The following is a 25,187-nucleotide window of genomic DNA, read 5'->3' as shown; positions in this document are numbered from 1 at the left end:
AATGTCATGCAGTAATTCACAAATCCCTCACTGCAGATCAATGCCTTTATAACCGGTTGCCAGGACAAATTATGCAAATACTTTGTACATCAATTATTCAGATCTAGTAGGGCTGTTAAGAATGCACAGCTACCTTTAATTCTGTATCGCTAACGTGGGAGATTGCATTTTCATGTAGCATTCCTCTCTTAGGCTCTGGCTCTGGTGTGCTTTTGAATGAGGCGAGTCAACTGAGGGGTGGGAAAAGCGAGAAAAAATCCTTTGGTTGTGTTTTTGGTTCTGTCCTGCCTGTTTGTTTCAAAAGGGACTTTGTCTCTCTTACGCTGCAGGGAGATGCTACAATAAGGAAGATGCTGAGTTTTTGGTGGCCTTTGGCATTAATTTTGGCAACTCAGCGAATCAGTAGACCCATTGTCAACCTTTTTGTCTCCCGGGACCTGGGCGGCAGCTCTGCCGCCACAGAGGTATGTGAATCCCTGGGAAGCTGGGTGCCATTTTGTACTGAAATGTTTTATGGTTGTACTGCATTCCACACACAAAAGAAGTCATCCTTGCTTACATTTTCTAAGGAAGCAGGGTGTTCATTCCCATCCATATACAGCACCTCCTGATGTGTTTTCCTCTCATCCATAGGAACAGGGGAAAGTGGTCTCAAATGCAAATGCTAAGTGTGCATTTTCCCCAGGATGCTAAAAGCAAGCGGAAGATGTTGGCCTAATTTCTGCCTCTTAACATGAAGCCTCCAGTCCCACTTACATCCCACTCTAAACAATGTCTTATTAAATGCATCATGGGACCACAGATTCCAGTCAAGTATCCTGGGATTTCAAGATTTGCACAGTGACAGGCAATGAAAGCTCCAGAGCCTGTTGAATTCAGGATAGTTGTCTGGGGTCTCATTCCCCACTGTGTTGCCTCTTGCATATTTATTTACAGCTATGCAAAGCGATGTGACACATTACCATTATGATCTGTTAACTTTTGGCACAGTTGTAAGTGACTGTATGGGAGGTAAGGCATGGAAGAATCAAGCCCCTGGCTGGGATGTGAGTGCTTGGGTTGTTTCACATATACATACATACCTGTCTACCTCTTGGGCACTTTCTAAACTGGTTGAAGTAGGGTTCCAAAGGCCAGCTCTTGGCTCCATTGTCCCAAAGATGTATCCTGCTTAACTTCTTGAAGGTACCAGTTCTTTTATCTCTGTTAAGTGCTCACTTTCTGAAATACTCATCAGAGGTGACGTTCAAGCAGTCCACAGAGGCACAGGTTTCTTGTAACTACAACACAAAATCCTGGGCTTACAGAAAGTGTGCATCTTCATGTGGTCCTTCCCCCATTTAAATCACTGGGATTTTTGCCATTGATTTAAATGGGAGGAGGATTAGGGTTTTTTGTGATTTTTTTTTTTCCCTTTGTTTTTTTCAATAAGGGGAAAAAAACTAGGAAACTAAATGCAGGCTCCTACCAATGTGAAGGATGTACAGAAAGTCCTAATGTTAAGGTTTTCACAGACATAGTAACATGGCCCTGTTGGACATATATATTGGTGGGATAAATCCCATGACTGGAATATTGGTATAGAGGGGTATAGCTTGTTCAGGAAGGACAGGATGGGGGAGGCAAGAGGGGAAGGAATGAGGTATCACTTTATACATCAAGAATATATACACTTTTTCTGAGATCCAGAAGGAGGTGAGAGGAAGACCAGTTGAAAGTTTCTGGGTGAAGATGAAAGGGGAAAAGAAACATGGATGATGGCATGGTAGGGGTCTACTATGGGGCGAGGGATAGCTCAGTGGTTTGAGCATTGGCCTGCTAAACCCAGGGTTGTGAGTCCAATCCTTGAGGGGGCCACTTAAGGATCTGGGGCAAAATCAGTACTTGGTCCTGCTAGTGAAGGCAGGGGGCTGGACTCGACTCAATGACCTTTCCAGGGTCCCTTCCAGTTCTATGAGATAGGTATATCTCCATATATTATTATATTATACTATAGGTGAAAATCAGGAAGGAGTGGTGGATGAGGCATTTCTAAAACAAATAACAGAAATATCCAGAACACAAGGGGGACTTTAACTACGCAGGCATCTGTTGGAAAAGTAATACAGCAAAACACAAAATATCTAGTAAGTTCTTTGAATGTATGTGGGACAACTTTTTGTTTCAGAAACTGTAGGGAGTAAGCAGCAGTGACAGTCATTTTAGGCTTAATTCTGGCCAACAGAGTGAAATTGATTGCAAATCTGAAGGTAGAATGCAAATTGGGTGAAAGTGATCATGACATTGCTGAATTTAATTTTGTTGATTTCAGAGCAAAGACAAATTCAAAGTACTACACTTAGGAAGGAAAAAATCAAATGTACAACTACAAAATAGGGACTAACTGGCTAGGCGGTACTACTGCAGACAAGGATCTGGATCACAATCTGAATATGAGTCAACAATGTGATATAATTGTGAAAAGGGCTAATATCATCTTAGGGTGTATTAACAGGAGTATCATCTGTAAGACATGGGAGGTAATTGTCCTGCTCTATGGAACACTTGTGAGGCCTCAGCTGGAGCACTGCATCCATTTTTGGGTGCCACATTTAAGATAAATGTGGACAAATTTGAGAAAGTCCAGAGGAGAGCAACAAAAATGATAAAAGGTTTAGAAAACCCGACTTATAAAGAAAGGTTAAAAAGACTGGGCATATTTAGAGAGGGACCTGATAGCCTACAGATATGTTAAGGACTGTTACAAAGAGAAGGGTGATCATTTGTTTTCCATGTCCACTGAAGGTATGACAAGAAGTAATCCATTTAAACTGGGAGATTTAGGTTAAATATTAGAAAAACCTTTCCAACTATAAAGGATAGTTAAGCACTGGAATAGGTTACCGAGGAAGGTTGTGAAATCCCCATCATTGAATGTTTTTAAGCAGAAGTTAGACAAACACCTGTCAGGGATGGTCTAGTTTCACTTGGTCATGCCTCAGTGCAGGGGGCTGGACTAGATGACCTCTTGAGGTCTCTTCCAGCCCTATATATGATCCTATATCATATTTTTCATACACTTGAGAAATTCCATTGACAACATGTGTATAAGTGCTTTCAGGGATGGGCCTAACTATTTTAGGACAGTAAGCTATTCAAGCCAGGGACTTTGACTGCTTATGTGTTTGTGCTGTGCTTAGTCCAGTGGAGTGCTTGAGCACCATTTCAGTACAAGGGAACACAATAGGTTAACTAACCTCTCCTTTGCTTTTCCCGACTGTTGATGGTTTTAGATATGCCACTTAAACATTTGTTGAATAGATCTTTTGCCTTTCATTACTATTAATGGCAAAAGCATGTCACAGTTGTAGCTGGTGGCTGACTGGGCCTTCCTCGTTCTCAGCAGTTGTGCTTTTCATCTCTGGTTTCTGAAAGGGGAAGTGCTGGCAGCATAGACAATTGCCATACACTAGGCTTGAGTATAGGCAAGGGCTTTCAAATTTCCCTGCTAGCAGCTCTCAGTGTTTGGCTAGAAGAGATGGGGTGCCTGGAAGGAGATACAGCGTGAACACATTTATGAGGGTAACTAGCCCACATGCCTCAGTTGATTCCTGGGTTGTTGTTTTTTTTTACCAGGGTTGTCAACTTGGAGGTTTCCATTCATGTTAAAATCTCATATACGTTTATCAAAGTAGGAGAGTCATAGCCTGTGCATTGAGACACCATCACTCAAGTTAAAAATCCTGGAGGATATTTAAATACTAAAGCAATCTCTAAATTAATCTGAAGAGACTCTAGTACACATAAAGAGGTGCTAAACAGTGGGCTGAGCTATTGCTGGGCCCTGGTATCAAAATAAGTAAAGAATAAATCATTTCTATAACTATTCAATCAAATCAGCTTTCAGGTATATGAGAGATTCTACTGAAAACAGATGGTAGAGTTAAAAAAAAAAAAAAAAGCTAGATTCTTTGCAACTAAAAGAACACCAACTTAAATATCACTGATATATCTTACCTACTATTGGTACAAGTAAGGCTAAACAGTATTGTAACAACTAAATGGTTATAAAAAATATTTTCCCCATCTTTCCAGTTTACTTGGTGTATTGGACAGCACTTTATACCAGGGAAGGGGTAAAGCTGACTGGCTAGCCACTTTCTCCCATTTGTGTAGGTCTTTCTCACAACAGGAACCATTTCTAACAGCAAAATGTGATTAGATAATCACAAAAACTGGTATGGGGCAGTTAGCAGCAGAAGTGGTGTTTAAAGCTATTTTAACTCATTTTTTAAAAGTTGATTAGATCTCAAATGAAGGGTATGCTTTCAGCGTTTTTAACAGTAGTTTCTGTAGAAGGACAAGAAACAGATTCTATGTTGCTTGTGCACCCAGTGGGTGTTTCGTGAATTCAAGTCATGCAGGATTAGCCCCATAAGCCCTTTCTGATTCCTCTATTAGGAGACCAAAACACTGAGGATATGCCTATACAGGAAAGAAAAACCTGTGGCTAGCCCATATCAGCTGACTCGGGCTTGTGGGACTCGGACTGCGGGGCTGTTTTCATTGCAGTGTAGACTTCTGAGCTTGGACTGAAGCCTGAGCTCTGAGAACCTCCCACCTCACAGAGTCCTACAGCCTGGGCTCCAGCCCATGCCCAGAAGTCTACACAGCAGTGAAACAGCCTCGCAGCCTGAACCCCATGAGCCCGAGTCAGCTGGCCCAGGCCAGCTGCGGGTGTCTAATTGCTGTGAAGACAAACCCTGAGAGAGCAGTAGTAGTACAGACCAAAGAAATGTTTCTCTTCCACTAATGATCCATACCCAACTGAGTCTAAATTTAGCTGAATCGTAACAAGACAAGGAAGGCCTGATCCTGCAGACCCCATACAGTCAAACTGTTGGAGTGGGAATAGTAAAATTATCAAGTTCTCAGGCAATTCACAGACCTGACACCTACTTTGGCTCTGAGGAAGAGGAAAGTTATAGGGACAGTTTGCTAGTTTCAAGGCAGCATTAGAAGGAGCCTAAAGAGAATCTCCCTAAACTAGCTTCCCATGTGAACCAAGATACATCAGTTGAGAAGGGTAGGACTGAAATGATGGACATTTTTACTACCCCATCTTATCTGGGCCAACAGTGGCCAGAACAGTGTTGGGAAAATCTCACCAGCCTCCATAGGAAAAAAAAAAGGCAGTTTCAATGTTTGAAAATGTTTCCTTGATATATACAGTAATTTGACTTTTTCCTCAGGAAAGACGAAAACATAAACATCAGCAGCACAAAGCAATCTTAAAATCTGTTGAGATGTTAGTTTTTTTTGTATCTCATTTATGTAAATGGTACTTGCAAAAGTACTAGAGGACTTAGTTTTCTTAGATTTCAGGTAATGAGCTGGTTCTAGTGTTTAAAAACAACAATCTAGGATTATTTTTGTCTGATTTCAATTGATTAGTACAGGAGTAGGCAGAGTTTTCTGTCTCTAGGGTCCCTCTAGCCCAAAACAGTCAATCTGACATCCAAGGTGAGTCAGTCTGCAGGCTTTCAAATTACATTGCTGTAGTTCTTTTTAATTAAATAATTTTATGTTTCCGCTGTTTTACTTATGAACTTATAAACAAAATTGTATGAAAAAAATGAAGATAATGGAATACAATTAATAGAAAAAGCAATGTACTCTAGTGCAGTGTATGTAAGCCTCACTAGATCGAATAATTAATCAACATGGTAGAAAGAATAAAGGGAAAAAATCAACTCATTGATGAGTAAATAAACAGATTAAAAATCTACAATATAATCAGAGAATACTATAGTCATATATTTTCACCCAAGTTGAATTTTCCCTGAGTCTGAAATGCATCATAGAAAAACTGTTTCTATGATTGTTTTCCTGATGTAATGATTGCCCACTTGGTTGCCTGTCTCTTGTTGAGGTCAATAGTAACTGAAAATTGGATAAAAGGTTAGTTTATTTATGCTGTCTGAAGATTTGAAGTGTAAGTATGTTCTCTTTTCTCCTGTTGTAGGCTGTGGCAATTCTGACAGCTACATACCCTGTGGGACACATGCCGTATGGCTGGTTGACAGAAATTAGAGCCGTGTATCCTGCTTTTGACAAGGTGAGTATTTGTGTTGTATGATGGTGGTAAATACTTTGTAGTCCTGTTTCACATTCATGGTAGTTCTAGACCCAATTTTCCTTTGATTTACACCACTATAAATTAAGGATAGTTAGCAGAAAGCAGAAGAGTTACAACAGTGTAAAAGATGCGTAAGGGAAGAAGACTCATACACTAATCTCCATCTTTTCCATTGTGTGTGTGTGTGTGTGTGTGTGTGTGTGTGTGTAAGTAAGAATGACCACACCAATGGTCTATCTAGCCCAGTATCATGTCTTCCAACAGCAGCCAGTGCCAGATGCTTCTAGCATTTGCAGGTTTAGGGACACCCAAATCATGGGATTGCATCCCTGACCATCTTAATTTTTTTAACCCAGTAATACTTTTGGCCTTTACAACATTGTGTGGCAATAAGTTCCACAGGTTGACTGTGTGTTGTTTGATGTAAACCTGTTACCTATTAATTTCATTGTGTGTCCCCTGGTTCTTGTGTTATGTGAATGGGTAAATAACACTTACTTTCTTCATGCCATTCATGATTTTTAGACCTGTATCATATCCCCCCTTAGTCGTCTCTTTTCTAAGATGAACAGGCCCAGTCTTTTTATTCTCTCCTCATATGGAAACCGTTCCATCCCCCTAATCATTTTTGTTGCCCTTCTTTGCCCCTTTTCCAATTATAATGCATATTTTTTGAGATGGAATGACCAGAACTGCATTCAGAATTCAAGGTGTGGGTGGCCCCATGGATTTATATAGTGGCATTGTGATATTTTCTGTTTTATAATCTCTCTCTTTCTTAATGGTTCTTAACATTGTTTGCTTTTTTGACTGCCACTGCACACTGAGTGGATGTTTTCAGAGAGCTACACATGATGATTCCAGATCTCTTTCTTGAGTGGTAACAGCTAATTTATTACCCAGTTTTGTGAGATCCCTTTGTAACTCTTCACAATCATCTTTGAACTTAACTGTCTTGAGTAATTTTGTTTCATCTGCAAATTTTGCCACCTCAGAGTTCATCCCCTATTCCACATGTGTGTGTATATATTAGAGAGAGAGAGAGCACACACAAGCATGGCTCAGGCCATGTTGAATTAGTTGATTGATGTATTTTTGGTCCTCTATTTTTATTTTTTGTATCTATAATGTATTATTTTAACATCTTAGACCATCCTAAACTCTGAATTAGCATTAATTGTGCCTTTCTGTAATTTCAAGAATTTGTCTTATTTCTAGTTTTAACCTTACCTCTCAGTTTCCCGGATTTGAGGTTCTGGGTGGTTTTTGTTTGTTTTGAACATAGATAACTGCCATATTTCTGAAGTTTTTAAAAACTTCAGCGGTAGCTTCAGTTTAATTTAGCAATTTCCCTAATGAAGAACATCTTCATGAAATATCCAGCAGCTGAGGAACTCAAGTCTCATCTTCAAAGTTAGGCTGTTCTCTTGACACTACATTGTTTCTGCAGACTGGATTAGCTTAATTTGCTCATATTAAATGTTAAACAAAGGTTACTTCACAGGCTAAAACAAGCAGACAGTCCATATATTATTTCTATACTATGGACTTAACCGATCAAGGTGAATGAGAATTTTCACGGGAGTTCAGCAAGTTACATAAGAACTCCAGGACTGCTCCTGGAATTGATTTGAGGAAACAAAACAGAACAAAAAGTCCCTTAGTGTTTTAGTCTGAATTACATTTTGCTCTGACTTGGCACTGGTAACAGCCTACATACCTACACCAACACTTAATTTACATGATGACAGGTAACTGTGTTCTGTGATGTTCAAAATCAGATACCCAACCCCTCCATTCCCCAGCTGCTTGTACACTCCTGAATTCCTTTGGTCCCAATCCAGAGTGAATAAACACTTTTGTGTGGGGGGATGTATGCACGTACACAGACGTAAGTAATCAAGCCCTATTTGGTTTCATCCACCACACTTCCATCCAATTTTTAAAATAAGCAGTCAGTCACAATTGTTAACTTTATTTATATGAGGACAAGACTCTCATGCCAACTAAAGTTCAATATATAGACTTATTCAGGGACATCCTGCTGAATAGAGACTAGAATATGAAAATTGGGTAGCATCTTTGTTTGACACCTAGCGGTACTCTAGATCAGCAATAAACAAATAAACAAACTGCGGACCAGCATGGATTAGGACAAGGGTTGTGGAGCTTGCTAACAATCAGTACCGATATCGTGAAACTCATTGTTTCAGTGTACTGCATGTGCAAGTTACAACAATGAGACGATATGGAGACTCCACATACAAGGCCAAACCCTGGTGCCACTAAACTTGATAAGAGGTTTGCTATTGACTACAGTGGGACCAGGATTTGGGCAATATATGAGCTTTCATTTTCTAAAAAAAACTTCACCATTCAATAATTTCATTAATGACTTGAACGGTCATAGGTGGAGTGGAAAATAGGCTTATAAAATCTACAGATGATACCAAGCTGGGAGGAGTTGTAAGTAGTTTGGAGGACAGGATGAGAGTCCAAAAGGACCTTGACAAATTGGAGAATTTCTCTGAAATTAACAAGATGAAATTCAGGAAACAACAACGCAAAGTATTACACTTAGGAAGGAAAAAAACAAATGCACAACTACAGAATGAGGAATAACTGCAAGAAAGAATCTGGGGTTTGTAGTAGATCAAAATTGAACATGAGTTAATAATGCGATACAGTTGCAAAAAAGCCAAAAATACAATTCTTGGACATATTAACATGAGTAAGGGAGGTAATTTTCATTGTACTCGGAACTGGTGAGGCCTCAGCTGGAGTACTGACCAGCTTTGAGCACCACAACTTTAAGAAAGATGTGGACAAATTGGTGAGAATCCAGAGGAGAGCAACAAAAATAATAAAAAGCTTAAAAAGCTCAACCTATGAGGAAAGGTTAAAAAAACTGGGCATGTTTAGTTTTGAGAAGAGAAGACTGATAACAGGCTTCAAATATGTTAACGGATGCTGTAGAGAGAAGAGTGATCAATTGTTCTCCATGTCCACCTAGGGTAGGACAAGAAGTAATGGGCTTAATCTGCAGCAAAGGAGATTTAGGTTATATATTAAGAAAAACTTTCTAACTATAAGGGTAGTCAAGTTCTGGAATAGGTTACCAAGGGAAATTGTGGAATCCCCATCACATAAGAACGACCATACTAGGTCAGACCAAAAGTCCATCTAGCCCAGTATCCTGTCTTCCGACAGTGGCCAATGCCAGCTGCCCCAGAGGGAATGAACAGAACAGGTAATCATCAAGTGATCCATTCACTGTCTCCCATTCCCAGCTTCTAGCAAACAGAGTTTAGGGACACCACCCCTGCCCATCCTGGCTAATAGCCATTGATGGATTTATCCTCCATGTATTTATCGGGTTCTTTTTTGAACCCTGTTATAGTCTTGGCCTTCACAACATCCTCTGGCAAAGAGTTCCACAGGTTGACTGGGTCACTGGAGGTTTTAAGAAGAAGTTAGACAAAGACCTGTCAGAGATGGTTTAAATTCACTTGGTCCTGTCTCAGTATGGGGTGCTGGATTAGATTACCTCTCAAAATATCTTCCAGCCCTACATTTTTATGATTCTATAACACTACTTTATTTGATAACATTGAGAGTCAACAGTTCAAGTAGAAGCTAGTATGATTTGTCATAGCCAGCAGGTGGTACCCAAAAGAACAAGTTCATGTGGGGAAGGAGTTAGGATAGGAATCAAACAGGTATGATCTAATTGCGAAGTAAATCTAGGGTTGAGATTATACCTTTTGAAGAGCAAGGTGGTATGACACAGGCTGGGTATAGAGGAACCATTATTTTAAAAAAAAAATCTGTTCTCTGGCTGTGAATGCTTCAGCTATTGTTTTTGTTTGTTTGTTTTTTTTGGGTGTTGTGTAATACACACACAGAGTCTTCAGAGGGTCAAGAAAAATAATTGTTTTATCCCTGTTCATATTCATGCATCTGTTGGAAGCTATTGTTTCTTAAGACTGACCTGGGGGGAAATCCCTTCCTGGCCCCACATGTGGTGATCAGTTAGATCTTGAGCATTTGAGCAAGAACCAACCACTTGAGAAAGAGAGAGAGAATGCTCGGTGCCATCTCAGACTCCTGGCCCTCCCTGTCCAATTCCCATCTCCAGCTGTGGCCATCTCTGACACTTCAGAGGAAGCATACATTGGGGGTGGGGAAGAAGGAATCCCTTCCTGATCCTTCCAGGTGGCCAGCTAAAATCCCGAAGCATGAGCTTTTAGGAACATGAGATGTAAACTGGAAGTGAGCCCCAGCCCTGCACTCTGCCCCCTACCATCAAAAACAAACCCATCATACAGTTTCACTCATTCATTTGCCCAGCTCTCTCTCCAAACTAATCCGGAGTTGGGGGGCAAACAACTTCTATTGGGAGGCTGTTCCAGAGCCTTACCCTTCTCATGGTTAGAACTGGTTTTGTACAAATTGCCAATTTGTATGTGGGCATCAAAGTACAACTTGACATCCCAATGCAGAATGGGGTTCCGTAAGTTAAGTAATCACTTGTGAAAGTTTTGAGTCTGAGATTTGTACAAAAGCTCCTGAAATAGTCAGTGTGCTTTTAATCTGTCCCACATTCATGTCTGACACTCCCCTGGATGGGTTTGCACAAGTTCCGACTTCTCAGATTAGGTTTAGCAAGCCGTCCACACCAGGTGTCTGCCAGTTTGATATTCTTCTGCTTGAACTACATCAAGGCTGAGTAAATATTGTACTACATCAGAGATCTTATCACTTCTGGTGCCTACCCATGTATCTTAAACAGCCAAGTAGTCACGTCAATAGATGACTCTGCAGCCATTGTTCTAGGAGTGCCCTGCTTCTGGGTTTCTCTGCTCCCCTATCATAGCTCATTTATGTAATTTATCATAAGGATGTGTTCCCAGGCAGTAGTATAAAACCTTTAGCTTCATTTGTTGGTTTTAGGTGCTTTGGGGAATGAATGGGGGTTGGTTTTTTTTAAGCACACCTGCCACTGCGATGTGAGTGCAGAATCCATGTTCAGGATGGAAGATCTAGCTGTTCTAATTCTGTACAGTTCATCAGACTTAATTAGCAGCGCCAGGTGTTCCAAGATCTTTGTTTATATTCGTCACTCCCTGGCTAATTGGATCTGTATTGAGACAGGGGAGGTTGCATTGCTGTGTATATGCTGTGCCACTCTGTGTTAATGCGGGGACAGGGGGGAAAGGGAAGATAACATTTTTCCTGGCTACGATAGCGTCCTTACAAGCTTTAAGCAAAGATAGCCAACACCACACCAGTATCCTTAAAAAGAATCATTAAAACTTTTAAACAGGCATTACCACTTAGCAGTCTGAGGCAATTAGTAAACTCTGTGAGAGACCAGTTGAACAATGATTGTCAGTTCACATGGAAAAATATTCTGTGCAAGTGTCCTGTTTGGAAAAAAAAAAAAAAAAAAAAAAAAAAAGTAAGAACTATGCACACAGACAGTGAGATCCCCCTTATGACCCTGTTGCTGTCAGCTGCACAGCAGTCTGGAGCCATGTTAATGCTTGTTATCTCTTTCTCTCTCTCACCCTAGAATAACCCCAGCAATAAACTGGTGAACACCAGCAGCACAGTCACAGCAACGCATATCAAGAAATTCACTTTTGTCTGCATGGCTCTATCGTTAACGGTAAGGAGTCACTCGTCAACTCTTTTTAGTTTCAATCTGAAGCAAAAAATTACTGCACATGTGTGAAGCTGCAAACACCAAATTCAGATTACCAGAATCTCATCAACATATGGTGCCTACCCATGTATCTTAAACAGCCAAGTAGTCACGCCAATAGATGACTCTGCAGCCATTGTTCTAGGAGTGCCCTGCTTCTGGGTTTCTGTGCTCCCTCACTTTGACTATGAAGCTTAAGGCAGTTTCATCTTCTAAAATAGCCTGTGTGGAAGAAGTAGTGGGGCAGAAGGGTTCTGCTTCTTGATTTACTCAAAACAAATAAGAGAAGAGTAGCACAAAGTGGGTAACTTACATGCCTTATATATTGCAACGGAAAGGTTTTGTTTTATTTCTTGTTGTTTTATTGGCACCGCTATAGCACTCACCAATTTTTGTTTTAAAATAAGTCTGCAGGGATAGGGAAAGGACAAGGGTTCTGCATTTCTTCCAGAGAACAATAATTAGATGCTCATTCACCCAAGCTGGAGTGTGAAACAACAGCTGAGCCCCTGCACCCATAGTTTAGCTTGAATAAGACTGAGGACCAAATTCTGGAATCTCTGGTAGACGTTCTCTATGAGATGATGTGAACTCACCATGGCAAGGTAACTCAATTACCCTAATTAATATACTTTAGTTACTCTATCTTGGATGTTCAAAAAAAGATGAGCTCCCCTGGTTCAACATTTACTACTTAAACCCTGCATATTAGAAAAGATTTTTGTGGGGTATGAAGGCTCAAAGTGTATTTCATTGTTTTACTTATTGAGCTGCATTTCCATTCAAGTTCTGCTTTAAGCTTTGTTACTTGTTGTCTTACTTAACAGTGGGCACTTTTTTAAAACGCAACAACTTTCAATTTTTACAATATCACAGGATTTTTTTTATCTGATTTGTGGATGCAAGTGATTTGTGCCCAAAATAATCAAGTTGTTTCATTGTCAGAATCCTACTATTGAAGGCTGCTGGTTGTTGTGCACCCTAAGAACTGCATAACTGCATCTGCAAAACTACAAATAGAGACTGTTTCTCAAAATTTAGCAGTAAGGTGCATGGACAGTGATGATATAGTAATAAAAATGTTACCAGTCAGCCGTCTCTCTCTCTCTGCATATTCATCTGTGCTAGCATGAGTTTGTGGTTTGTGAATGTAGCAGAATGCTGAATCACTGAAGATATGCTGATCGCACTCTTTGGAGTTAGCAGCTGTTGCCTGGACGATCCTTGTTTATTACTGCTCACTGTTGAATTTAAAGTGGAAAAATAATCACATGAGAGAGAGGATTTGAGTTTCAGGGTTTTGGTTTGTGTTACATCATGCCTTTCCATGGAGCAAATACTGATAGTAACATCACAGGCCTGTAACTTGTCCCTCACCCCTCCTTCTTCCCCCTCCCAAACCCATGTTAAATCAACTAGAAATGTCTCCAAATCTTGTCTTGGGGTTGGGCTGTGGCAGCTGAGCCTGTTCCAGACAAAGCTTTGCTTGATGAGTCTCTTAGCTTGTCTTCTGTAGAATGGGAACTATTTTCTGAACCCACATCATCCCAGAAATGGCCAGCATAACAATGCGTACAACATATCTTTTAAAACGAACAGGAGTACTTGTGGCACCTTAGAGACTAACAAATTTATTAGAGCATAAGCTTTCGTGGGCTACAACCCACTTCTTTTGTAAAAACATATCTTTTGTAAGGCCAGTCTTTCTGCACCAAGGGTCTGTTTAGAAGCAATTCTAACAAGCAGTTGTGGAGAAGCGTTACATTTTTATGACTTTTTCCTTCATCATATTTTGAGGACAATTCTCTTTCCTCATTCTGAAGAGGAAACTGGACCCCCAGCCAAGAGAGTAACACAGCCTTCGACATAGACTTCAGTATCAAAGCAAGTGGTGAAGAGGATGGTCATGGTAAATACAACTACTATTTTGGCATACGATGAAAGAAGTGTTTATACTAATGCTCAGCATACTCTTGAGCTTGTGCTAGTGACAAGCATGCATGGACACAGTTGTTGCTAGCAGGTTTGAAATACAAGCACACTCCCTGATGAGCACAGAAAGCCATGCTGTGCAACATCCACGCTAGCTCAACAGTGTTACAAAAACCTATAGGGTTTCTCTCACAATTTAGGTCCACCGCTGTTAGAGTCTCTAAGTTATACTCCAAACAACTTGTTAGTGATGACAGGCTTTTGGCTTTGCTTGATTGGCCACAGGTTGGCTGCTTCCTGGATCTCTGGTGTTGTGTCCCCTTTATTGCTCAGGGCTTTCTCTAGATCTTCTGGCTCTAACTTCTCCCAAGTCCAAGGTGACTGTCTCTCCTGCAACATGGGCCCAGCAGAGAGCTAGACCCTTCTGCAGCCTGCCAGAGTGCTCTGACTCACTGGAGTCACTTTTCAGAAAGCCTTTCCTCCTCCCAGATTGCAGCACTTGTATTTCAACACTCAAGGCTTCATATAAACTGATTATTTTCTTAACCCTCTTAGGCATTTTTCAGCTTACAAAGGTTCTGATAAATCCTGAGCTTCTCGCATTACCGGCACCACCCTGCGCAGAACTATTTTTAACCTTCTGATTAGGCTTTTCTTTTATAGCTTTCCAGACTATTTTTACATGCTTGAACCTATCTCCCTCTACTCAATTGGCACCATTTTTTCATAAGCTCATAGTAGGAAACCCATCTGTCTAGAAGTACCCGGAACAGTCTATTTCCATGGCTTTTCTTGACTATTTTTATTTGTGCAGCATTACCTAGGATCATTCACCAATAAACCCAACCAAAAAGTAGAACCATTAGTAGAGTGCATTTCCTAGTTAGTCCCTCTTGTCTGTCATACTATTTGCTGGGAAAGTCTGTCTATCCAGGGCTAAAGTATAGAAAGCCAGCTTACAGGCCTGATTCAATTCAGGGGCTTGATCCTGCAAACATGTGCACATAGGACTTTAGTGGGACTTAACTTTCTTCATGTTATTTACATAGTATTTAAGTATATTTATATTTATTTAAGTAGTTGTAGGGTTGAACTCCAAATTTGCATCTGCTGCAGCCAATTCAAACAGCTACAGTAGCTGTTCCTTTATCTGAGGAAGAGCTGTTTCCATCACCATTAGTAACTGCTCTGTTCTTCTGGACCAGCCCTACTGCAATATATTGAGTCTAATGGGATCACTGTCCATGGGGGCTCAGCATGTTAGCAGGTCTCCTTAGTATCCAAACATAGAGGAGGAGGGGATATAGTTCTTCCCAGGCTGGCTGAACACAGATCAGTCAAGATGGGTATTTGACCATGCCACCTGAATGGGTCTTTCTCTGGTTGATTTGGAAAGGAACCCATCAGACAGGGAGATGGAGAGGGACCTTTTGCAAAAGTGATAACCCGGTAAGAAAAGAGGTTCCAAACAGAATGCCCTGGGGTATCCCCCGCTCCAGTGATGGGGGACCGTGTGTTACTACCACCACCACTGGACACATGGTCCCCATCACTGGAGCGGGGGATCCCCCACGGCATTCTGTTTGGAACCTCTTTTCTTACTGGGTTAGGGGGAGGGATAGCTCAGTGGTTTGAGCATTGGCCTGCTAAACCCAGGGTTGTGAGTTCAATCCTTGAGGGGACCACCTAGGGATCTGGGGCAAAATCAGTACTTGATCCTGCTAGTGAAGGCAGAGGGCTGGACTCGATGACCTTTCAGGGTCCCTTCCAGCTCTATGAGATAGGTATATCTCCATATATATATTTAACTGTTGAGAATAGCCCACTTCCACCTTAATTGAACTGGCTCGTTAGCACTGACCCCACACTTGGTAAGGCAACTCCCATCTTTTCATATGCTGTGTATTTATACCTGCCTCTGTATTTTCCACTCCATGCATCTGATGAAGTGGGTTTTAGCCCACGAAAGCTTATGCCCAAATACATTTGTTAGTCTCTAAGGTGCCACAAGGACTCCTCGTTGTTAAGACTCCTTGTTATCCAACATCAGAATGCCTCTCAGTGGCTTAGCTGCACTAAAAAAATCTTTCATCTAATTGTTTCCCTCCCTGCCCCCCCATCCCCATGATATTTAAATATCTGAATTTCAATGGCCTCTCATACACACAAGCTCTAAAAATAGGACTGTTGGGAGGGAGCTGCAGCTGGCTCTTAATCAGAGGTCTCATTAATCTGATTAATCAGACAAGCTCTCTTATTTATGGTAAATCCTACAGCTGTTTATCTATTTCTGTTCTTCACAGCCTTTAAATGAAACTGCTCGTCAAAGGAAACCTTCTAGTGAAACTCGTGTAAATGCCCAGACATCTTCCACCAAACAATATTATTAATTGCAGTTTCACTACACAAGTAGGTTTAACAAATCTCCAGCAAGATGCTCTGCCTCAGAGTGAAACAGTGTTGACATGACCAAAGGACTGGCTTACTATACTGATCTATCAACTGTCAGATTAACAGTTGACAAGAAGGGGACTCCTCGTTGTTTTTGCTGATACACTTACATGGCTACCACTCTGAAAGGAGTTTTAAATAATTCAAGCTCCGTTTTGAGAATGTGCTTATGTCACATTTTCCTTTTTTTTGCTATAAGTAGTCATAAGGCACTTTGGGCACAGATGTTCTTGCACAGAGTATGGCTATTGTTCCTCACACAGGGTACATCTACACTACAGGGGGGAGTCGATTTAAGATACGCAAATTCAGCTACGTGAATAGCGTAGCTGAATTCGACGTATCACAGCCGACTTACCCCGTTGTGAGGACGGCGGCAAAATCGACTTCTGCGGCTTTTTGTCGGCGGCGCTTACTACCACCTCCGCTGGTGGAGTTAGAGCGCCGATTCGGGGATCGATTGTCGCGTCCCAACGGGACGCGATAAATCGATCCCCGAGAGGTCGATTTCTACCCGCCGATTCAGGCGGGTAGTATAGACCAGACCACAACTTCTGTTGATGGCATTGGGTACTCCTTGGTCTGCAGCTCCCCAGGTCTTTCAGTCCTAGGCCTCTTGAGCAGAGACTGCCAATTGTGAGGGGAGTGTAGGGCTAGACCACCACGCTCATTTTCCACTTATAACCTAAGCACAATTTGGACTCCCAAGGGTGAGGCCTGGTGTATTCATTCCACAGAGTCCTTGTTTTAGGAAAGATCTGTTTCAGCATCCTATTGTAATACAGGAGTTATAACCAAGCATTTTTCAAAGTACTAAAATGTTGTATTTCTTCTTTGTAAAGCTTCCCCCTCCTCCCTTTTAGGATAGCACGCAAGAACTCTATCCCTCATCCTTATTCTGTGCTTGGAACGCTTGGCACTGCCTTTGTAATGAGCCAGCTATTAAAATGGCATGAGTAAGCTGATATTAAACGAGAGCTTTTCTCAGAACAGCAGCGGCTTCTCTAGGGTCAGATTTCTTGGAGGTAGCCCGAGATGCAGTAATAGGGCCAAATCCCTTGTTCTGCTTTTTTTCATCGTATCCCCATTTCCTAAGGGAGCTCTTTCCTAACTAACATAGGCTTTTATTGTGTTATTGATACAAAGAAAGGAACAGAACCTGCAGCCTAAGTTACTAAATATGATCTGTTGGCATCTGAGGTCCGTGACTAACCGCGTTTAGTCATCTGCATCTTAGCCCTCAGGCTTTCCAATTTGGTGTTGTTTTCTTTTGGTGCATCACTATTTGAATTAAATGGCCAGAGGATTTGTTTTAGAGGGCAGAAGCTAATTGACTGCATCTGTTGCTGCCCTTCACGTAACATCTTCGGGGCCCCAACTCTGCCCCCAGGTACATATGTTCCAGTGTATGAAAGTCAGTGAGTTTGCATGCTGTAACTGACAGCAGACCTGAACCCTCTGTGTTTACGTTAGAAGAAGTAAGGGATAGCGAAAAAGTCTACAATTGGGCCAGTCCAGTGCTCTGGTGGCAGCACAACATGCTACCACATGCGAGATCCAGGTTGAAAGGTGAGCTTTTTCCCTTCCTCAGCCAGGATCTGGGATCACGGTCATTCAAGAGACTGCCTCAGGCCTAGAACCAAGTCCAGCCTTACTTGACTGGAGAACAGTTGCTGCTACCAGAGCACAGAGCATGGTGATGAGAGAGCAGCAGAGGGTCCTGTGGCACCTTTAAGACTAACAGAAGTCTTAAAGGTGCCACAGGACCCTCTGTCTCTTTTTACAGATTCAGACTAACACAGCTACCCCTCTGATGGGTGATGAGAGAGTAATAAAAGTAATCTCAAACCCCAAACTGTCTTTCATTAAAACTATCCCTGTTTTCTTACTAGGTGGGCTGCAAACAGTGTAAACAGCAGCAGCTACTGAATAGTTTGATTCAGTTCAGATACTCCTGCAACCTTAGTAACGTCAGCTCAGATGGACTGGGTACATTTAAGGATACATTTCCAAACTGTGAAGTGGGATGCTCGACTCCCATTAAAGCCGATTTGAGCAATTCGCACAATCTGAACACTAACCCTTAAGAAGAGATCCTGATTTCAGGTGCTCAGTTGCACCATGTCACCACAGTTCACTTCCACTTACAGTGTTAGAAGCTTATTTTACAACACTTCAGGGTTGCACAGTGTGCACCTCGCTGGGTTGATCTGGCTCCCACTGAGAGAGAATGGATGCCAGGAGCACTGTGCAGTCCTCATGGGTTTAAACTCTGTTTTGTTAGAAACAGCTTAAGCTGCAGAAAAGACCAGCGTTGTCATAGAAGTTAATTCAGTCTTGCTTTGCATTTTCCTCCTCTCCAATGGGCACATTCCATGGCTGTGGACTCCAGGAAAAATAGGGGTTCTCTTGATAAGTGAGCTGGGTGTGTAAGAGGATAATTTAGCTGCAAGCAGTCTCTATATTATAATTAATTGGTAGTTCTTGTATAAGAAACAAAACTCTCATGTGTTCAGGATTGCCCCTTGATTTTCATTCATTTCTGTACCTTGGCAAGATTTAAGGGCTGAGTAGACAAGATGGGCAATTCAAGCTGTGCACTAAATTGTGAGTATGTTTCACTTGATGCTATTTCAGGTTTGCTCTTACATGCCATAGGCATATCCGTAAAAATCTTAAATCGGTTTTACTTTGTGGTAAAACTGCCCCTAACTTTAAGATGAACTAAAAGGTTAACACGTGTGACAAATAGAATGAACCACCATTTTACAGTCCAGCTTGTTCATTGTATCTGCTGAAGATATTGTTATCTGGCACAAAAGCTTATAATGAAAGTTCCAAAAATGCTCTGGAAATTTTTTTTTTTTAATTATTATTCATTGTTGGTTACAGTAACTTTAAGCACATGAGAAAAGATATCCCCCTAACCACATTTCCAGCCAACTACCCCCTCTACATTAATAAGTAGATGCAGTCAATTAACTCCACATTAATAAGGTTTTTTTGTCAATGAATTTCCTTGTTTTATTTAATGTTTTTATAGGGGTTAGCATTTTAGGAGTGAGGCAGCATTAGTTATCACATAGGTATGCAGTTTCATCGCTACTGTGGCTAGTTAAAGGGGAAGGATGCTATTGGATTCCTAAGTGGTCCTCCCCACTCCTATATACTTTGGAGAGTGGAATTGTAGCAGGGCAGGACAATTGTATATAAAGCAGTGATAACATTCTCTGGCTAATAACTTCTGTCTGGACAGTATCACTGTGTGACCTTTTCACAGACTTTGCTATTTACGTGTGACAGTCAGTTAGTTCTAATATTAAAGCCTTGTCTTCACTACCCCCCCCCCAAAAGTGTTAAATCCTTAAGGTTAAATCCTAGTGAAGGTAAGGCAGCTTGTAGTTTTCACTATGATTTTATCTTGAGTCAGCTAACTTGAGTTATGAACACACTTTTTTTTGGTAGTGAAGACAAGGCTTTAGCAGATACTCAAGGATTGTCTACATGGCCATGTAGTTCAGACTACGGGGTTGATTAATTGCAGCATTCACTAGTGCGCTGCACTGTAACTGCCCTTGTGGGTGCTGCTAACACAAATTAAAAGGTACCTAAGTTCACATTAACTTAGTCCTGTTTGAAGAGGACTAAGTTAATACGAACCAGGGTACCTTTTCGTAGACTGAATTACTGAAGAAAAGTCTTCAGTCTCACAGAATGAGAGGAACTGTGGCTTTTGTGCTCTGTAGTGCCTTTCTGTAGAGCACACACAAGCTCTTTGAAGACCTTTATTTACCTTCATAGCACCTAGTAAGCCAGGCAAATATTGTCTGTGTTGTGCACATGTGTCTCAGTTTATCCCGAGAGTGTAAATGATTGGCTCTGGGTCACACAAGTTACTGGCAGATATGGGCTTCTCTCACTCCCGTGACTGAAAATAGAAGACATTTATTACAAAAATAAATTATTATTTTTTTACTTCAATGGTGCCTTTGAGCTAGGAATTGCAAAGTGCATTACAGACATTAACTGTTTAATTCATCCATTAACTCCTTAAGTAGTAAGGGATATCAATAGGGAGGACTTTACCAGCTACTGAAATGCAGTCACCGGCAAAGGGAACTCAATAGCCATTGTGCACATCTCCAGGTATTCTAGACCAGATTCTGATTTTGTTTATACTGGTATAAATCCAAGACTAGAATTGGGACACATCCATACTAAAAGCATATAGGGGGTTCTTTTCAAAGTATGTTTCCTTTGAAATATTGCTATGTAGATCCAATAGCTATAACTGGATGACAGCTTTACAGCGCAACATCTCACTACAGTAGGTGAGCCTCTGCTTCATGTCAACTCAAGCTCCCACTTAAATAGCATTACTTCATCAGCTGTTCAACTTATCATGGGTTCCCACACACCGCAGTATTCCTGTTCCAGTGTTCTCTTTGCTCAGTCCAAAGCTATCACTTGCTTACTCACTCCAGAGATGTTTAATTTACAGCTGATCTGAGCAAATCCTGCTGTCAAGTGACCAATCCTGAAACATTCACCTACCTATTATTGGGCACTGAAGGCTGTTCAATTCCCATATACCCATCTTTTGTTCAATTTGTGGTCAGGAATTTAGGAAAAATACTATAGCAACACTCATGCCACCCTACCCGTTAGCCTACTTGCTCAGATTTCTATGAGTAAGATAGTCATTGGAGCTATAGGTTCATGGCTGATATTTCCAGATGTTTAGACAAACATATATCTTCCATCAAATCTGGCAAGAGTAGGGGGAGTTCTTTAAAACTCTGTAGTAAGATATTTTGCTGTCTTGCTATGCATGTTTTTACCCACCCCCCCCCAACATTAATTGAGATTATATTTGTGTAGTGAAGAACCCTGAGGCACCCTTGAATTCGTTCACAAAATACTTATCATATGTAAGACAGCAAAAGAGGTCCCATAGAGTGGAAGATCATAAGAGCAGTCTAATAGAGCAGCTAGTTTCTCTTTGGCAGCTCTGAAGCTGGTCTCCTGCACAGCTGTCTCTAGTGTCAGCCCCATCATTTAAATTAGTTGCAACAGGGTACCATGTTTTGCTGTTTCTCAGTTGGATGGTGTCTAAGAACAGATTCACACAGCGACTGCGGTTTAGCATTAGTGTGCATTTATATATTGAGTAAAACAGCTAACTGTTCAAAGCACTGTGCAGCTTATAAGGTATATGCCTGTGGAAATCATACATCAAGGTGTCATATTTCAAGCCTGAGGGACAGCAGATTCCAGTCAGAACCTGACAGCAGACCAAATTATGCCCGTAGCGACCCCTGAGCAACTCTACTGAAGCCACTGGGGAAGCACAGGGGTAACTAAGGCTAGAATTTGACCCATAGTTAGAATAATTGTTCTTTGATTAAAAATACCATATCATCATTTTCCCGCTAAAGTGAATAAGCACAGCTCCCACCATCCTGTGTCCTGAAGTCAGTATTAGCATATATCAGCTGTCAAAGAAATCCAAGAATAGTAATAACAATAGCTCCTACTTCAGCACATTCCAGTGAGGGGAGTGAATTGGTTGCTAGGCATATAGCTGATCAGGTTATGGACAAACTGACCCAGACTCCAGGTAGAGAGTGACTTGCAGGTCCTGACAGGCCCAACAGAGTCAGAGGAACAAGAGCTCCAAGGGGAGTCCTGGCCCTCAGCCTATTTCTCTTCCCCACTGGATGGGACTCTCCCTAGCAGTTCCAATCCAGCTGGGTACCACCAAGGGGAGAACTGAGAGAGCTAGAGTTTCCCTTCCCTTAATACTAGCATCACATCTTCCCATGAAGTCCAGAAATGGTCACTTAATCACTGCAGCCATGCTATGTTTGAGAGAGAAGGACCAGCACCTCAGTTGAAGCAAGAACAAGCCTAGGGTTAAATTGGTAGAGAAGTTTTAAAAAATCAAGGACAGCATTTTCAGAAGTGGCTGGTGAGTTGCTGCCTCAATTTTTTGACACCTTTTTTACATTGAGTGCTGAACACCCACCCTCTAAAATTACAGCCCTTTTAAAGGTGACTCAAGTTGGCCACCCAAAAATCATTACTTTCACTTTCAGGTGAAGATTTGTACTCCTGTGGGCAGCAGAGGGGAAATTAAATGTAGCAGATACTGAAGGGATAGTGAAGAGCAGGGGGAGGGTTACACAAAAGTTCTTTGAGCCACGGTGACAAATTCCTAAGCAAAGCAACTAAAGACAAAGATAAACAAGTATTAAGATAGAAATTCTTACACCGAGGATGGTGATGTTCTGGAATACTGTGTGAAGAGCAGTGATTGTGTTAGTTGGTTTAATGGGGACAGCCTCCTTACAAGTCACGGGGGGCCTAACTTTTTAATACCTCAACATTTTCATGGCATGTGATTTGCTGGGAATGTGTGGAATGATTTCACTAACCACACGCATCTAGGAGACAGGTCATCAAGTGTGGCGTCTAATAGATCTTTGCATAGAATCAGACTATAAAGATGGCAAGCAGCATTTAGTTTGTGTAATTCATATATCAGATGGCATGACTCATTGGGTGCAGAACATTAAGCACATATGGTTTGGTATTTTAACATCACCTGCTGGCATTCCAGGTAGTTTGTATTCTTTGTACAAGAAGGGCTGGAATGCATTGTACAGTCTGAATTAACGTTCATTAAAGTAGGATAAATAGGTTAACAATACTATAAAAACTAACAGGAAACATTACAGCATACTTTGTGCAGGATTATTGCTTCATAATAGTTAGATTATCCATCTCTGTGTTTCTGCTAATCCTTAATATTCTCCGATGATATGCAGAAAGGATAAATCTTGAAAAATCCTATTGCGCTGCATTGCAAAAATATTTTCCCATATGTTTAAAGAAACGAAATGAAGGGAGGCGTGCATGGGATAAGCTGTGTTGCCAATACTTAGTGACATCCAGTGAGAGACATAGAGCGTCAACAGGTCAAACCTCAACTGCATACACCAGGGGTGGCCAACCTGAGCCTGAGAAGGAGCCAGAATTTACCAATGTACATTGCCAAAGAGCCACAGTAATACGTCAGCAGCCCCTCGTAAGCTCCCCCCCACCCCGCTCCCAGCGCCTCCCACCCACTGGCAGCCCCACCGATCAGCACCTCCCCCCTCCCTCCCCGCATCTCCCAATCAGCTGTTTCATGGTGTGCAGGAGGTTCTGGGTGTGGGGAGGAACAAGGGCATGGCAGGCTCGGAAGGGTGTGGGAAGGGGTGGAGTGGAGTGGGGGCAGGGCCGGTGGCAGAGCCAGGGGTTGAGCAGTGAGCACCACCTGGCACATTGGAAAGTTGCCACCTGTAGCTCCAGCCGCAGAGTCGGTGCCTATACAAGGAACCGCATATTAACTTCTGAAGATCTGCATGTGGCTCTGGAGCCACAGGTTAGCCAGCCCTGGCATACACGGTGAATTGATACATTTCACTTTGTGAAGAAATTTTACATATTCCCTTTTCCTTTCATTTTTTTCCTGTAATGAATCATTCTCAATTATTTAGTCTATCATAGGAAATAACTAGGGATTTATCCAAATCATGGCTCTATAACTAAAAATGTACAGATGGATTAGAGTGCAATTGGTTATGAGCAAAAGGTCAAAATTAATAGGGACGGCACAGATATGGAATATTTACTTAAGCCAACTCATAACTTCTCACCGAACACCCAAACCAGTCTGCTCAGCTTGCCTATAACCTGACTCTACCTCACTGACAAACCCAACCACTCTCTCTAACAAGCAACATTACAAAGGCAGAGAAATGAACTTAAAAATAATATGGGTCAACTCTGTTTCTTTGGCATCTTTCTTCAGGCAGGACCTTAGAACCTCGTTATGCCAAGGAGATGCTAAGTTATACATTATATCTGGAACTTGCATCTTCCTGGCATAATTCATTTGTTTCACAACCAGGCCTTGACTGCCAGGGCAAGCTCTGTGCTCTCACTGACCTACTATTTGAAACATTCTGTCAGCTCCAGGAAGGGTCCAGTTCTAGAACAGTGCAACACCCATGCAGAAGATCAGCTTGTTTTCACCATGTTATTTCCCTCTCCTATGTTGAAAAGAATAGCAGTTCTGAAAATGACGTGTTGCCAAACGTATTCACGCAAACGAGGCTTCTCCCCTCACCATCCCTTTTTGGTTTTGGTTTTCGTTCTTACTGTAGTAAATATTAACTGCTAGCAGGTTTCCAAATGCTATCTCAAACACAGATCTCCTGCCTGGTCAATAAGAGGTTTGACCACCAAGGTGGACTTGCCAAAATCCTAATATCAGAGAGCTGATGGTTGTGTGCCATCCATGGCACTCTACTGACCCTTTGTCTGTGAACAAGGAGATTCTGTTTTGTCCAGAGAGGTAAAGATTGATGTCTCATTGTCTGATTTTGCACAAAAAGGATCCGTTATGTGGGAGCGAATACAACAAGAGGAAAATAGAGGATCAGACATTTTCATTGTAGCATGCATCTGCTCAAGCACCATAATTGTGAGGGGTGACACTGGAGTAAATCCCATACATTTCTGCTGGGCTGATTTGAAGGCTGTAGTTAGAACACTCCAAAACTTAGAAAACATTCAGGAGCACCGTGAGCTACAGTTTGTGACTAAATTCTGAAGTTGGGAGCTTTCAAAGAGATCTCATGTCCACCACCATCAGCTTATTCAAGCTTTTATAAGAAGAGCCTGGATAAGCTTCTCTTTTTTTTTTTTTTTTTTTTTTTTTTAAAAACCACCCACACACAGCATTCGTGTGCGTCTCCAACACATTAGTGAACCAACCCAGGAGTAATCACAATGCTTAAGTATATTCAGTATCAGAGGGGTAGCCGTGTTAGTCTGGATCTGTAAAAAGCAACAGAGAGTCCTGTGGCACCTTTAAGACTAACAGATATATTGGAGCATAAGCTTTCGTGGGTGAATGCTCACTTCGTC

The 25,187-nt window shown here is 41.5% G+C and overlaps 1 protein-coding gene across 2 annotated transcripts in view; it reads left to right on the top strand.

Annotated features, from left to right (window-relative positions):
* Positions 1 to 25,187, top strand: part of ANKH (ANKH inorganic pyrophosphate transport regulator) — a 146,937-nt gene that overhangs the window by 102,266 nt on the left and 19,484 nt on the right. For both annotated transcript variants that reach the window (XM_024209994.2, XM_024209995.2), the window contains exons 7-9: positions 330 to 464; positions 6,005 to 6,097; positions 11,694 to 11,789. In XM_024209994.2, coding sequence (XP_024065762.1) covers positions 330 to 464; positions 6,005 to 6,097; positions 11,694 to 11,789 — 324 coding nt within the window. The remainder of the gene's footprint in view (positions 1 to 329; positions 465 to 6,004; positions 6,098 to 11,693; positions 11,790 to 25,187) is intronic.

Source organism: Terrapene carolina, unplaced genomic scaffold, assembly GCF_002925995.2.
Source record: "Terrapene carolina triunguis isolate 2854851 unplaced genomic scaffold, T_m_triunguis-2.0 Scaffold48, whole genome shotgun sequence".
NCBI lineage: Eukaryota > Metazoa > Chordata > Testudines > Emydidae > Terrapene > Terrapene triunguis.
Note: the sequence above shows the minus strand (reverse complement) of the source record. Positions and strands in the feature narration are given on the sequence as shown.